General features: G+C 51.5%; 3 protein-coding genes across 3 annotated transcripts; 1 reads left to right on the forward strand and 2 right to left on the reverse strand.

Annotated features, from left to right (window-relative positions):
* Positions 1 to 3,494: 3,494 nt before the first annotated feature.
* On the reverse strand, positions 3,495 to 6,347 carry STEHIDRAFT_142976 (WD40 repeat-like protein; the record flags this gene model as incomplete). Its single annotated transcript, XM_007310737.1, has 4 exons — positions 3,495 to 4,560; positions 5,218 to 6,036; positions 6,098 to 6,284; positions 6,340 to 6,347. 4 exons carry the CDS (start codon positions 6,345 to 6,347, stop codon positions 3,943 to 3,945), a joined length of 1,632 nt encoding a protein of 543 aa, XP_007310799.1. The 3' UTR covers positions 3,495 to 3,942.
* Positions 6,348 to 7,559: 1,212 nt separating this feature from the next.
* On the reverse strand, positions 7,560 to 10,271 carry STEHIDRAFT_142977 (WD40 repeat-like protein). Its single transcript, XM_007310738.1, has 3 exons — positions 10,164 to 10,271; positions 9,887 to 10,106; positions 7,560 to 9,367 (listed from the first exon to the last, which is right to left on the reverse strand). Exons 1-3 carry the CDS (start codon positions 10,223 to 10,225, stop codon positions 7,895 to 7,897), a joined length of 1,755 nt encoding a protein of 584 aa, XP_007310800.1. The 5' UTR covers positions 10,226 to 10,271; the 3' UTR covers positions 7,560 to 7,894.
* Positions 10,272 to 11,198: 927 nt separating this feature from the next.
* STEHIDRAFT_68789 (uncharacterized protein) lies at positions 11,199 to 15,613 on the forward strand (the record flags this gene model as incomplete). The annotated part of the gene is made up of 21 exons (XM_007310616.1): positions 11,199 to 11,730; positions 11,796 to 11,814; positions 11,878 to 12,084; positions 12,152 to 12,195; positions 12,257 to 12,269; positions 12,332 to 12,400; positions 12,513 to 12,685; positions 12,768 to 12,893; positions 12,961 to 13,036; positions 13,103 to 13,175; positions 13,239 to 13,247; positions 13,310 to 13,360; positions 13,412 to 13,716; positions 13,784 to 14,058; positions 14,118 to 14,187; positions 14,247 to 14,333; positions 14,402 to 14,781; positions 14,843 to 15,023; positions 15,090 to 15,357; positions 15,447 to 15,492; positions 15,558 to 15,613. The coding sequence occupies 21 exons, from the start codon at positions 11,199 to 11,201 to the stop codon at positions 15,611 to 15,613; spliced, it is 3,060 nt and encodes a 1,019-aa protein (XP_007310678.1).
* Positions 15,614 to 15,816: the final 203 nt, after the last annotated feature.

Raw genomic sequence — 15,816 nt, forward strand, 5'->3', positions numbered from 1 at the left:
ATCTTTGCGCTTTACCTCTTCGCTCCCACGTCGTCCATCTTGGAGTATGTTGAGACTCATAGTGACAGAACTTCGAGTGATTTGCGCGCATCTGTTGCTGTAACTCATTCCTTCAATCGCCGGGCGTGGATAGCACTGTGTGGTGCCGTTGGACACCCAGGGCTCGCCTTCGTTGCTTTCACCTGCGTACCTGCTTCCGTGTGGCTAGTAGTCCGCAACTCTCTGATAATGCACACCGATGCAATGAGCCCAAAGAGTTCGCCTCAATGCTACGTGGCTATCATTTTCTTGCATCAGTCCACGAGAGAGCGATAGAAACATGGGCTGATGAGGTCTTACTCCGCGCCATGATCCTCTTGTCACTGTCAATGTGACAGCTCATTATCCACACTTCACTTCGCGCTACTTGGTATGCTTGCGGAAGATGTATAACTCACTCGGGGCTGTAGATAATCATTCTTCCCCCAGTAAGCGGGCCAGAGCTGCGGTTCCGTGTAGTTTCACCGGCCACCAGCCAACTTCGCTAACAAGATTGGCCATCTCGGGTTTCATTAGGCCTTTAATACGCGACATTCTTTGCCGATGGCAGTGGGCCATAGCCGCGCATAGAATGACGGTAGAATCACTGGGACATTTCGTCATAATCATGAGTGTCTGAGCATGACCGTTGGAAGAATTTGCTTCGTTGAGCGCTGAGGGACAGAGGACAAAACTTACCTAGCGGCCATTGACATGTGAAGTGGTCGTGTGCCACGGTAATCGAAACCTGGCGTCAGACCAGAGTGTGGGTACCTCTGTGGGTCCTCGAATTGTCCGCTCAATGCTCAGCGAAGCAGTAACATAACAGTGCGAATAGACGTGTTTATCACTTCCGACTTCCCCCGTTCATATCTTCATTGAGAGTCCTTCGGTCACACGGTCACTCATCGCGGCCTTACGCCTCTCGTATGCAAGCTTCCAAGCTCCCCGTCTCCGCAGCCAAATGCAAAGCTCCCAGCATGATTGACTTTGTATCATGACGAGCAGCAGAACAACAACGACGTCACCTCGATCGCTCGTCCCTTGTCCATTAGTCTGAAGTCTTCCCTACTTCATCAACTACAACGGTCTTTCCAAGTCTCTTGTTTCTGTTTCCCATCCAACGCTCTCCCCACGGTAGGAGCGGAGCCATCTCAATACGTGAGGTTCTACGCCGCCCTCGCTGGTGACGACCTGAACTGGTCCAGCGGACTTGACAGAGATTTGCCTCAGGCTCAAGCTCAAGATCACACACACTAAGTAAGGCTCCCTAGCACAATACGTATGCCGTCCTCATGTGGTGAGATATTTTTCTCCATCAGTGGGAGAGCGGGCTTGACGTTGCATGCCTGACGATGAACTCGGGTGGGATTCACGGCTTTCCCACAACGTCAGGTTTTATGTCAATCCAGCCACATCATCCATGGTTAGATTCGGGTCCCACGGGCAGCTATTTGAACCTTCTTCTGGTCTCCGGCCCAGAGTCTTCTGCAGGTTTCTTTCTTATGTACGCCACACACGGATCCCGGGCTAGCCCAGCTTTGACGGCTAGCAATTCATTTTCTCGTTATGCATGGTGTGATCGAACAGCACGGATTCATAATCGAGATATTACCGAGCTATCCTCTCTCAGGCCATGGATCGCCCAGGATCGCCTTGCCTTCGAGATCAAAGCGACTAGAAGAAATATTACTTCTCAGCGTCCGACTCGAGCCTCGAGAATATAGGAAGCACATCCCAGGTGAGAGATACCAAGCACGATCCAGCGCATAAAATAGAGTTTTACTGCCCAATGCAGTCTCTTCGCCGACGCTTCTTCTGCCGCTCAGCGTTCATATCCCTCAGCTGCGACTACTTGCATGAGGCACCGGTGAGCGTAACATACTGAAAACTCTGCTCGTGCATCGATGCGTGAATGTCCACCGACTCTTTACGTCCCGGCGGGCTCTAGCGCGACTTTGAGCACACGCTTGTTGGCTTCCCCGTCCATGCGATTTAGGTGGAGCTTTGAATGGGCGTTTATTCTATTTCCCGTAATACTCTCTGAGGTTTTGAGAGACCGCAATCGGCATGGAGAGTCAATACTACAGCGGGGCCTCGAGGAATTCATATACCAGATCGGTCGGCATAGCTCACCATTTTTACAGACATTGATACCGTCGGCACCAATCGCGGCACGCACAATCATCCACGCAAGCAGGCCACATTACAGTTGTACGTCTTTTGACCTTGACTCCAAAGGAAGCAACTCACACTTTACCACAGCCAGAGACAGGTATAGCTCGAAATAGTTCGAGTCGGATATTCGTGCACCCCGACAGCAGTGATTTTAATCGACTCGAGACCCAAAAATACCTCAGTGCCCGAGCTTGTCTATGATGCCGTGGTATCATGACCTGTGCTCGGTGGCGGTCAGCGTCTGTCGACGTCCGGTGAGCATTTGGGCGTTATAACATGTGTCTCTTGACGTACAATATTGTAAGTTCAAGGGGAGTCTGCAAATTTTGTAGTCCGGAACGACCGCTTTCAGCGATCGTTCAAGAACGGGAATGAAGCTCTTGCCACCCGCCGCCATGACCATACGTCCATACGCCGTTGCATCCTTCATAGCCGACGAACGTTGACACTGTTTTGTTTTCGGCCCGATGTCGATTCTATGGGCGACTGTTAACGGCTGGTGGGTACTTTCTGTTGTCTTTGACACACAAGGTCTGGGGGAAGTTTTGTTTTGGTCAGAATTCTTTGTGTTCCGCTCCTCTGGTCTTTCAAGTTACCTAATGGTCCTGGGGTGGTGTGGCGCCGCGTTCGCAGCTCAACAAGAGTACCTCATCCCTCATCCGTCGACTGTACTTCTGAACGGCGAACCCTTGAACAGGCAAGGGCGCACATCAGCTCCTGTGGACGTCGTCTATAATTAGGCCCTCTTCGAGGGACTTGTCTCGGCTTGCTCTCGGCCAAGACACGGCTCAGAACTTCAATTCCCGTGGCGCCCTGGAATAGAGTAATATTCCCCAAGGGTCTTCGCGGTCGACGAAGAAACACCAAGTCAGTCTATACGACATCAGCACCCTCCCCGTACATCGGAGAGACGCAACGGAAGGAGCTGATTGACCTGAAAGGAAGTGCTTCAACGCGCTACTAGCGCACCTCCCTCGAATCTTATTCACAAGTGCACAACCGCAGTTTAGTCAATCCTATCTCTTCTGAACTTCGAACCGACCTAGGTACAACCCAGCCGCAGACGTGCAACACTCAACCCTGAGCTGCTCAATTTCTCGTTCAATCTTTCCAGCCGGTCGTCCTCTTCCTCTACCTCGGGCTCATGAGACATCCGCAACACAACATCCTCAACATCTCGCAGTAGCCATATACTCTCACGACCCGTGCTACTCAGCTAACCCTATACGTATATGTAGACCAATGGAGCTGCCTTAGAGCCAGGAGTACTTCATAGTAATACCACTATATAATCACCCAAGACACCTAAGACAAAGATCTACACCCGTACGAGTATGTACTGTAACGGTAGTAACACGATTACAAGAAAAGCCACTGCAGTCATGGACCGACGGGCTGCCAAAAGAAAAAGGAGAACATGTACAAGAGAAGGCAAGAAAATCGAGAGCGGGAGTGAACTCGAGAAGAGGGAGATCGTGTCAAGACAGCACAAACAAAAGAAATGAGTAAGGAACCGATAAACAAGGGAGGGGAGATATATGAGTTCAGATAAGTACACAACTTTCGAAAGCAAGATACACTGAACGAAAGCAAGACTTCGACTTTTGATACCCCGCCACACATACACACGCACATAATACTACTATCCTTTCTACTATAAATGATCAAGAAACCACCAATAAACAAGACGAAAAGATCACCCAAACGACCGAAAAGAGTGAGCTGGAACAAGCAACCAAGACCTCATCACCGGATACTAAATTTCTCGAACGCCCTCCTTGTCCCCTCTTCCCCCGGCCCGCCTTTCCCCCTCTCCCCCCAAACCTTCCACATCTTCATCGCCTCCTCCCTATAACAGAGTGTAAACACCATCGTGCCGTCCGGACTCAAACAGCTCTGCCCCACCGTCCCGCTATGCGCCGTCACGCTCACAAGCCTCTTACAGTTCGGCCACGAATGGACCGTTATCGAGTTCGTGAGCGCGGAGGGGGCGGGCTGGATTGGAGTGTTTGCTAAGGAGGCTGAGGCTATGTGGGTATTATTGAGGTCGTTGGAGGGGGAAGAAGAGAAGGGTGATGCGAGCCAGGAGAGACCGTGCACTGAGAGGAGCTCTTTGCAGTGAGGGGACCAGTGAAGGGAATAAATTGAGGAGTTGACTGTTATGGTGCTAAGAGGCGTCGGGCAGATGGAGCCGGTGTGATGTGTTGAGGTGGAGGCTAGGTTGGAAGAAGAGGCGGATGCGAAAGAGGAGGCGGAGAGGGATGGAGAGTTGAAGTTGGATGCTGACCAGATCTTGATGGTTCCGTCTGGATAGGTCCCCGCAGTGGCGAGCAGGTCGGGTTTCCAAGGACACCATGCGAGAGCCTAATATGGCCGTCAAGGAATCGGTAAGCATAAATGTCTGGATGGAGGAAGCTATAAGGCAGAAGCGTTCACAAAGGCTTCGAGAAGGGTAACGTCCATTGCAAAAGCGGACGAGCTGGCGAACATCACCTCAAGTGAACTGCCTCATCAACTGTTAAACGCTGAAAATTTGATAGCCTTGCAATGCAGTGCGGAATAGAGGTATTCTCCTCATCTAAGTGTTCCTTCCGTGGAATATTGGGCCACACCGTAATAATACGCCACACAAGTCTCGCCACACCTGAACAGAGAATACAACGATACAATATCGCTACTCTACATAGACAATCAGAGTTCCCATAACAATACGCCACGACGGCAGTATAGGGGGTCGTAGATGATAATATACGAACATGAGGTTCATCAGTGACCATGGGTAGGCGCGCTGACGATCCTCTTGCTCGCAGATCAATCACTAAAACATTGTCGAGCAATATATACTGGTCGACATATATAGTGGAATACATCCACGATGTCGAGTTCAGCAATGTTTCCAAAGGGAGAAGACACCATGGAAGATACGATCTTCGCGCCGAGAAATGATGACTCGGTCGGCGATCGCCACCCTGTCCGAACCTGGCGCAGAAAGAGCAATTCGGGAAAGAAAGAACGACGAACCTTAGCTGGACCTATATGCCTCATTTTTGCCAACTTCGTGCTCATATTCCTCGAATCCCAAACAAGTACCGTCCCTCTATTATCCACACTCGCCAAGAACCTCTGATCCTCACTCCACTTGGCACCAAACACATCTCCTTTATGCCCCTTCCACCCGCTCAACTCCTTCTCCACCCTCACATCGTACAACGACATCTTTCCATCATGCCTCCCAACAACAAATTCCTGACTCTTCGCACCCTTCCAGCTTACCACCGTTGCGCCAGCCCAATTCGCATCCGACCACAACCTGATCCTCTTCTTCTCTTCACCCGTATCCCACACCTGTACAGACCCGGTCGTCGTACCCAGCGCCACCAGGTTACAGCTCGCTACATCCTCCGCGAATTCGAGAGCTCGTATACGACCCATAGTCGAACGAGGCAAATTGCATAAGTGAGCGATCTCCCGGGTGTCGAGGTTTTGGTAGTAAATATCGTGACCACACGCGACGGCGATGACGTTCTTCTTCGACCATGAGAGGGGATATGCCCACGGGTCTTGTGGGATGCCTGGGCCATCGAGAGCGAGGATAAATTGTCGACGCTTGGCGAGATGGGAGAGAGATGACGTGGGTGAAAGGGTGGCGGGTGTGTGGAAGAGTTGGGAGGCGGAACGACGGAGGGAGAGCATCATCTTGTCTGGGGGTGCTGACGTCGAGTCGGTAAAGTTCAGAAACCGGTCATCCGCAAGACCGAGCATCTGCGCTACTCTGTTCGTTCGAGGTGTAGTATTGATGGGAAAGAGTATGTCGGGGCGGGTGGAAATGAACCGGTCGGACTGTACAAAGATAATGTCATAACATTAGTCTCTGCCTGTGATGCATGGAAAAGTTGCGCACTCTAGGTTCTGTATTGACGTCCGCATATTCGTTCTTTGGTATTGGCTCAGTGGCAATATCTATAGGACCAATAGATATCCGCTGTCGTTTGACCGAGAACTCATTCGTGATGGATGCTCTGATTCTTCTCTTGCGTGTCGGCGTCTTGCATCGTGGGGTAGACGGTCCTGCCAGAGCGTTATGGGTGCTACAATTGAGCATGAGTATGCGTTTTGTAGACTTCAAACAAAGGAAAAACTTACTCAGCCATTGTCTGTCCGCGGAATAGCAAGTCGATGTGGAAGTAGAGAACAAGGCGATGAGACGGAGAGCGCTTGCGGCATGGAACTGTCGCGGTCTCCACGTGCTGCTGTGGGATAATGTTGCTTCAATATCCCGAACAGGAGTGTTGTTTGCTATCTCTTCCACTTTGCGAGTGGCCACATACAATGTTCTCTTGCGGTCATATGGAGAGTCAGTGTCATAGTCATATCCTCATCCAGAAGCGAGGACAAATAATTGCCATGTCCTAGGGAAAGAACCTCGGGCCACACAAATAAGTATGGGTGCCACCGAACTCGCCAGAAACTATTGTATTTGGGAAGAGCTTTGATCTATTCTCTGAGAAATGTGCGTAGGACCGACATTTGCTTCGATGCTGACGCAGACGGTTGATTTTATGGACAGTTGTCGCCACACTCTATGATGTACGCTCATATTTCACACCACGCTCGGTAGAGACCGAAAGGGGGTGGCGTCAAGCTTGCCCTAAAGCTCCCACAAATTTCCTCTCGTCGCACAGAACGTTCCTTTTCCGTTCTTCTGCTCAAGCTTATCCTTTGAATCCACCGTCTCCTCTTTCTTGTCTGCTATTCCTTGAACGCTGCTCATTTTAGACACACCGCACCCGAAATTCATCGTGCGACCAAGTCTGGTCCAAAACATCGACCCGTACGCAGAACCTATCCGCGTCTGTCCATATTCCATACACCCTCTTTATTCACTCACCGTTCGGCGCATCCCACCGAGCGGAAGAGTTGCTAATGCGGGGGAAGAACGAGAATCATCATACAATTGTAGGCGTTAATTCAGCTGCTTCATTTCGAGCGTTGGAGTATGTTTTACGAGATGCCTTACAAGCACCGCCCCTCCTCTCTTTCCTATCCTACTCTTTTGTGATATTGTTGTTTGTTTTTGCGAGTTTGGGATGTAGTTGTGGTCGTGTTACTGTAAATCGTGTCGACTCGAGCTGTCACAATTGTGTTTACTTCGAGAAAGAGATTACACTGTCATTATATCCACAAATATTCCAGATAATCACCAGGGTACGTTACATCGGGTCCGAAACAGACTATATACGCAGCCTGATGCAGCCCGACCGACGAAAAGATACCAGATAGACGGAACGTTCTTATTGTATAAACAGAAACGGGATAGAAAAGGCAGAGGATAAAAGAACAACAGTTTAGGCGTGTTGTATAGTGGAACTTACTCGAAAGTAAAGTGGGTAGTGATTGGGGAAGTAGTGGTACAGGTAAGGTTGATGACCAAGACGAAGAACATAGTGATGAACGGGAAGCATAGTGGATAAAGACGTGATAAGGGACAATGAATATGGACAAAGGAAGAGAGGAAAAAGCCGGCGAGGAGGGAGAAAGGGAAATAGCCATACGGAGAGAACAAAGGAACAGAAGGTCGAAAGCTCGGCACGCGGAACGCCCCAATATAAACACCGAAATAAAAACGTCCATATCATACTTTCGTCCCTTCCAATCCTCCCCCCCTCCATGCTCGACGACCTGCTTCTGTGGCAAAACTTTACCGAATTCCACAGGGCCCGGAAACGACGCTCCTCTGCCTCGCCAGAGTCTTCCTCTTGCCCCAGACCTCCCACACCTTCAATAACTTCTCTCCCGGAACGGCGACCACTACCCTCTGCCCATTTGGGCTCACCGCACTTCCGTTGACCGGTCCAGTTCCGACCACCTGCGTCTTCATCTTGGCCAGGTGTGGGAATGAGTGGACCGCAATGGAATTTGCGAGAGTTTGAATGGGCGGGGGCGGGATCTGAGCTGTCGACGCGGAAGCGAAGGAGAGGTCCCAGTCGAACTCGTCGTCGAACGAGCGTGGCGTAGTCAGTGGCGTCATGACGGGCGTAGGAGGTGGCTCTGGGATCGGTATCCCCGTGCCATGAGTCGAGAAGAGCTCCCTACACGAGGTAGACCACTGGAGGCTCGTGACCTGAGCGTCGAGTTCCAAGTTGTTCGGTTGCAACTCCTTGGGCGAGGCCTCGTCGATATTCCAGAGCCTTATAGTCCCCGTCCCGTCGGGCGCCGCGTCACCACTCGCGAGCGTCTTCAAGTTCCACGGGCACCAGGCTAACGCCTTCACCGGGCCAACATGTTGCATTCTGCGTCTCCTCTTGTCGAGGTCTCCCACGTCTAAGGGCACGGATTTCTTGTTGATCGGTAACGTTTTGTTATCCATCCGTGCGTCCCAGCATAGGACGACACCAGCACCATCCCCGCTGGCAAAAATCTTGCCATCCTCCTTCCACGCGACGGACCAGATCATAGCCTGATGACGCGTCACCCTCTGCGACTCTCCCGTCATCTTGGTCGTCTCTTTGATCCGCGTATCGAAATGCCGAATGGTCCCCTTCTCGCCTCCGACTGAGAGTATGGAAGGGTTAGAGGACCACGCGAGGGCGGTAGGCGACCCCCCCTTGCGCCATGATCTGATCATTTGCCTCGACTCGATATCGTATAACTGTATAAGACCGCCGGCGGTAGACACGGCGAGGGTGTTGGGCGCGTCGAGGCCAGCACACGAAAGGAGGCGTAGGTCGCCGTCGTTCTCCTTGACCTTGAACAAGCCATCCGGGACCTCGTGCGCTGGGTTGGACAGGTTCTTGCAGTGAACGCGGTTCCCGCGTCCGAACACCAGTAGGTTCGTGGTGGACCAGCTTAAAGGTGCGGTTTGGCCAAGGAGGGCGTCCTCGATAGGTTCGTAGGCAATGGAGACCTTCGAGTCGCGAAGGAACCATTTGGAACTCTGGTCCGATATTGTGGGCGGCGGTGAGAATAACGAGGTAGTCGTCGAGACAGAAGAATGACGTTGGAAGGAGAAGCCGCTGACGGGAGTGCTGCCCCGAGAGAAGTCGGGGCCACCGAAAGAGAGACCAGAGACAGATGAGGCGCGGCTGAGGGATTGACGTGATTGGCGTCGAGTGAGACGTCGGGACGGACTTGAAAGAGGCGATCCCGAGGAGTGGGTTGGACGGAGTGTACGCTAAATAATCAAAGAAGTGAATTCAGTGTCCATCGTTATCGCAGTGAGGACTGATATATTTTGGTGATGTGGCGTCTGGGCCACACAGACTGTGCAAGGTTCAGGAGGCTTGCATGTAGATGAACGGACACGACCAACGACTCATGGATATCACCATAGGGTTGGCAACATCATCCATTCATTCGGCTGAGTATAAGTGGCCCTGATCTCTAAGGAGATACCGCTATCCCGATCTAACGCTCATGGCGCAACGCCCGCCGGATGCTACTTAGCACGGCTCGACGAGCTGAGCAATTGTTCATAAACAATATCACCACAGTCCACAGAGGACATTTCTGAGCCTCACACTGCATCAATTGCAGATGTCAGACACATGAGCAAGAGCAAGATCTTGGTGAACAAGGCTTGCCAGCCTCGTGATATATCAAGCGGGAGATGGGGCTATTCCCGAAGATTCGCACGGTGTCCCGACATTGTCGACGAAATTTTCGGGAAAAGACGATGAATGAAAGTGCTCACAGGAGAAGGTTGAAGTATAGAAGAGATCAAGTCTGTATTGAACGTTTCAAGCGGGAGAGCAAGCAGGCTCCGCGCGGTAAGTTCAGCAGCTTCGGGTTCGCGTCTGCGGACGCGTCTGCCATGCTCGTCGTCGTCGTCAGCGGTGGGCGAGCTCAGGGTGCGCTTACGCGACCCGCTGACCGTGTCGGGAGGTGTTGATGTTTGAGAACTTGGCCCCGCGCTTGAAGAAACGAGTATCAGTGTACGATTCGCAAACAAACGCGTCCAAGAAACTCACGACGACTCGCCCTCGGTTGATGGGAATTCGACACGCAAAAAATCTTCGCTAACAGACGACATTTTTGATGGTACTTTGTCGTTGTCGTAAAGTCTTGTACTAGTTCAGAGGTATTCGTGTGTCGAAACCGAGGAGGTGGTGGTTGTAGGAGGGGAGGAAGAGCGTGGTTCAAGCGGGCACGGCCGTGGCGATGAAATTGGAAAAGCGTCGGCTATAACATCAGCTGATGTAATCCGACACGACACGCAGCGCGTTCCTTCTGTTTACGCGTTGTTTGCCACTTTCCCACAATGACACATGCACGTGGCCGCGTTGCTTTCGCGCGGTACGCGTACGGTCGACGGCCCTTGTCTTTCGTTCCTTCGACTGGCTATGGAAGCGTTGGTGACTTGTATTTTTGTGCGCTTCTCCTCTTGATCTATCTAGGGTATCAGGGTAAGTTATGGGCTGCCGCGTACGTACCCCTACCTGATCATAATCAGTTTCGCCACCTTCGAAGAGCTCACTACTTGCGCGCCAATGTATTTCTGGCTGTATTCTGGAGCGTACTCCGGTCCTGTGTCCAATTTCCTGCTCAGGTGCTCAGAGGGGATGTCAGGACGAACTGTTCACCCTTGCCCAGTCCTTTGAGCATGTATCTCATTGCAAACTCAATGACCCAGGGACACCGTCTTATTCTGGGCCAAAATTCGGAATTTCACTCCTCGCTCAGGGAAACCATCCCATCGAGCGAAGGCAGACCAATTATCCTTTATTTTGGCTACTATTCATACGTATCTGCAGCATGCCCCGACCCTCGACAAATTACCGCTACATTTCGGTAGCCCCTGACGTCGATGCTGACGGCCCGAGGACATTCCTGGTCACAAGGTCTTCTAATATGTCGGTTGGTTTCGAATAGGTCCAACTGCGAGTCTATGATGTCCGCCCTGAAGTGTATTCCAAACATCGAAAACCGCACATTAACGCCCGTATAAAAAGGTCGATGGGGCCGACGGGCCTCTTCAGACGACTTCGCGGTCCTGACTTCTCGCCATGCTGCTCCTCAGCAGCGTCCTCGTCCTTGCTGCGTCTGGCCTTGGTGTTCAAGCCATAGGCCAGACCGCGTGCGTCTCCTTCGACCAGAACTCTACCAGCACGCAGTCGAATTCTTCTACTAGCTTGTTTTCTCTCGTCTCCAGCGGCGAAGCGGCACCGATCTTCCTTTCTTCCGACGAATGGCCCGGTGTGCAACTCGCTGCGTCGACCTTTGCCTCGGATGTTGAGAAAGTTACCGGAGCGTCTCCATCAATCACGAACTTCACCTCGATCCTTTTTGCTAATGGTACCGACGCGTCCACCACAAGCTCTCCTCCGATTCTCGTCGGAACCCTGGGCAACTCTTCGCTCATTGCTGCTGTGGTGAATAACACGGGTCTGGATGTATCCTCGGTGGAGGGGAAATGGGAAGCATTCATGACAGCGATCGTGGACAACCCTTTACCTGGGTTGGACAAGGCGTATGTGATTATCGGAGCGGACAAGAGGGGAACAATATTCGCCTTGTATGACCATTCAGAGCAGATTGGTACGTGGCGTTCAGCATATACAACCTCTGATATCCTCTGACGATCGGCCTTTCGTCTCATACAGGAGTGTCACCGTGGTACTGGTAAGCAATCTAGTCTATATCTTGCTTCGTCGACGTTGTCGGACTGGGTTCTCGTTTCTTTAGGTGGGCAGACGTCCCCGTGACCGAGCATATCGATATTTTCGTCTCGCCATCTGGTTGCTCTCATGGCTCGCCTACAGTCAAGTACCGTGGATTATTCCTTAACGACGAAGCACCGGCCCTCACGAACTGGGCTGCGGAGAAGTTCACGAATGGAACTGGGGCGGCGCTCACGGGCTCGCCGTTCAACCACTTTTTCTACACTCATCTGTATGTGGCTCACGTTCACAGTGCGATTTACACGATGATAGTGATGGGATTATGTCGTATCTCTTAGATTCGAGTTACTGTTGAGGTTGAAGGCGAACTTCTTATGGCCCGGTGAGCTAATGCTCTGGTTTGGAAGCGTGAATGAGGCATTGACTTCGATTCTTGTCTATAGCAATGTGGAGCAGGTACGCCACCCACCGCATACTGACCATTTTGTATGTCTCCTAATATATGTACAATGATACAGCGCCTTTGGCGTGGATGATTCCCTCAATCAATTTTTGGCGGACTACTACGGAGTGGTCATGGGCACCAGGTCAGTCAAGTCCCCAATCTTATCACCTTCGCCCCTCTACACCTTTGTGTTATCGCCTTCCGGTTGCGTTTGTTGTGTCAATCTGACCGGTGCCTGGTTTTCGTTCAATCAGCCATGAGGAGCCTATGATGCGGAGTATTCCTGTGGAATGGACCCTCTTCGGCAACGGTACTTGGGACTACGACACCAATCAACAGAACGTGTATAACTTTTGGGTCGAGGGGGCTGAGCGAGCAAGACCTTTCGAAGGAGTTTACACGGTTGGAATGAGAGGCAACGGGGACTGTGCGTTGCCTTTCATTGCCTCTAAAATATCTAGTCTGCTCAGTGTTCCACACGGTGCTAATGTATACCTGGAAATCTGTAGTGGCGCTTGGTGCAGACACAAATGTGGCGCTACTCGAACAGATTGTTTCGGACCAGCGAGGGATCTTCCAGAATGTGTTTGGCAACGCAACAGACGTGACGACGATCCCACAGGCTTGGTGTCTTTGTACGTCTTCCATTGTACCTTCTTTCTTGAGCAGCGGAGTCCTGATCTCTTGGACGCGGTTGGACAGACAAGGAGGTGCAAGGGTATTATGAGAGTGGAATGACCGTACCCGATGATATAACTCTTCTTTGGACGGATGATAAGTGAGCATCATCCTCCAAATTCTTTGGCAGTCGGTTTCATCAATCTAACATGGTGATTCGCTTTAGCTGGGGCAACATTCGTAGGTATCCAATCCCATCCGAACGCAACAGGACAGGTGGCGCTGGAGTGTACTATCATGTTCGTGCATCTCACCATACTTGCTCATTGCGTTTTACTCATATGACCGGTGATGACTTCTAGTATGACTACGTGAGTTTGAGGCAGGGTGACATACGTAGTGCTCCCAGGCATTGATATTTCTTATGGGCCAGGTGGGAGATCCGCGCGACTACAAATGGATCCAGAGCACTCAGATCTCGAAGGTGTGCCACCTTTCCCTTCCTGCTGCCAATTTCTAATGGCCATTACCTCAGGTCTACGAACAATTCTCCCTCGCAGTCGATCGTCAGGCCACCCAAATCTGGATCCTCAACGTCGGCGACCTCAAGCCTTACGAGATGCCCATCGAGTTCTATACCACCCTCGCCTATGACTCGTCCATCTTTAATCTCAACAACCTTAATGATTTCGTCGCCGCTTGGGCTACGCGCGAGTTCGGGTTGGATGCCGCGGATGCGACGGAGGTGGCGAGCATCAGTGCGAATATGACAATGATGTTGAGTAGGATCAAGCCTGAGTTGTTGAATGCGACGACGTTCAGTTTGGTCAGCTATAGAGAGTGGGTAGCGTTTCATTTGGTCTGCAGTAATATGCTGTTTAGATTCGCTGATCTGATCCTTTGTTAGGGCGGAGACGGTGCTCAGCGCATGGGACACTCTCAACCAGTCCGCGTCTCGCATCTACGAGAGTCTTTCGTCCGACAAGCAGCCCGCGTTCTTCCAGCTCCTTTATCATCCCGTCCAGGCAGGATACACCCTTACCAACATGTGGGTGGATGCCGGTATCAACAATATGAGGGCGATGCAGGCTCGGACCAGCGCGAATGAGTACGCGGAGAAGACCATAGCTTTGTTCGAGGCTGACTATGATCTGGAGTTATGGTACCATGGTCTCCTGGACGGTTAGCTCGTTTCTCGACTGATCCCATAGGGATATGGACTGACTTTGGCTCGAAAACAGGCAAATGGGACCAAATGATGTCGCAGACGCATACGTGGTATCAATACTGGCAGGAGCCGACGCAAAATATGTTCGTCTCTTTAGGCTTTATTTGCTTCCCATACGAGCTAATGCCCTCGTTATCTCCAGGATGCCAGCTTTAATGAGAGTATCTACTCGGAAGCCTAATATCGCGGGGGCCATGCGTATCACACCAGAGGGTACTCTCGGGACCTGGTACGTCAAAACTCGACTCAATTCTTTACACGAACGCAGAAATCATATTCGACCTATCACTTTTGCAGGCCGGGCGACAGTCCATACCAATGCACCCAAGGCTACAATTGTCCCGCCCCTAGCATCACTATCACACCTTTCTCCCCCGTCTCCAACAAGTATGTCGACGTCAGCATGGGCGGATCCATCCCTTTCACCCTCAGCGTCACCTCGAACGTCTCCTGGGTCAATATCTCGAGCTTCGACGCCAGTCTGACCTCGGATAATACGGAACAGAGGGTGTTCTTGAGCGTGGACTGGGATGCTATTGGGGAGGGGAATTCGAGTGCAGCTGCGGTGTCGTTTAATGCTACGTTGCCGGATGGTATGCCTAGTTATTTGAGCCCGACGAGCTACGTTGTGCTGTCGCTTGTGGCGAATCGCACGAGTGTGTTAAGTGGATTCTCAGGTGCGTCCTTCCTTGTTTGATTTTCGGGAAAATGTCGGTTCTAATCACTTGCTTGTGGCAGGATTTGTTGAGGGCGATGGTGCGATTGCAATCGAGGCAGCCCATGCGACGCGGAATACGAGCGTTGGAGAAGTAGCATGGGCCGAGATCCCGAACTACGGGAGGACATTGTCTGGAATGACTCCCTGGCCTCGTCTTGGGAACAATGAGACGAACTATACTGCGGGTGCTGGACCAAGCTTGTATGTCACTTCTCCCCCTCCTTCCTCCGTATGGCATCTGACTTTGTGACGCCTTTGCAAACACAGAGAGTACGACTTCTACAATTTCAACACCATCGATGAATCTGGCAATATCACCGTCACGATCAACATGTCTCCTTCCCTCAACGCAAACGGCGACGACAGGCCCCTTGCCATCGCCGTGCAAGTCGACTCATCGACGCCACAGACCTCCTATTTCATCCCCGCCGCCGATCCAGGAGATGAACCAGATGCGTGGGGCGATTGGGTCGCGAACGGGACCGTTCCTGTTACTGGGAACTTTACGGCTTGGCCTGGAGCGCATACGTTGACGGTGAGTACTTAGCTGAATATTACCAATACTTTCGATATTGGTGCAGTATATGATACGGACACTGATTTCTGTTTTCGTGCACACCATAGTTGTGGATGATTGAGCCTGCTGTCGTGGTACAGAAAGTTGTCATCGGTGAGTGTGCTCTCCCTCCCTTGCGCATCGGATTGATAGCTCAAACGCTCATTGCTCACCTCTAGATACCGGTGGTCTCCAGCAAAGTTTCCTTGGGCCGCCCGAAAGTATTAAAGTATGAGTGTCGAAGGGGTATGGCCGAGTGGCATATGTGTACGATACGTCGTATGAAGCCGATGATACATGGCTTTCAGTCTCCATTCGCTATAGCAGGCGAGAAATCAAGAGTCTCCGGTGACATGTGTGGTTCAACTAATAAGACATCGGTACTGCTCTCTAAAAATCATTGATGTTACTCAGTCGAGTGTCAGACTACATGATACC

This window comes from Stereum hirsutum, assembly GCF_000264905.1.
Source record: "Stereum hirsutum FP-91666 SS1 unplaced genomic scaffold STEHIscaffold_21, whole genome shotgun sequence".
Classification (NCBI taxonomy): Eukaryota; Fungi; Basidiomycota; class Agaricomycetes; order Russulales; family Stereaceae; genus Stereum; species Stereum hirsutum.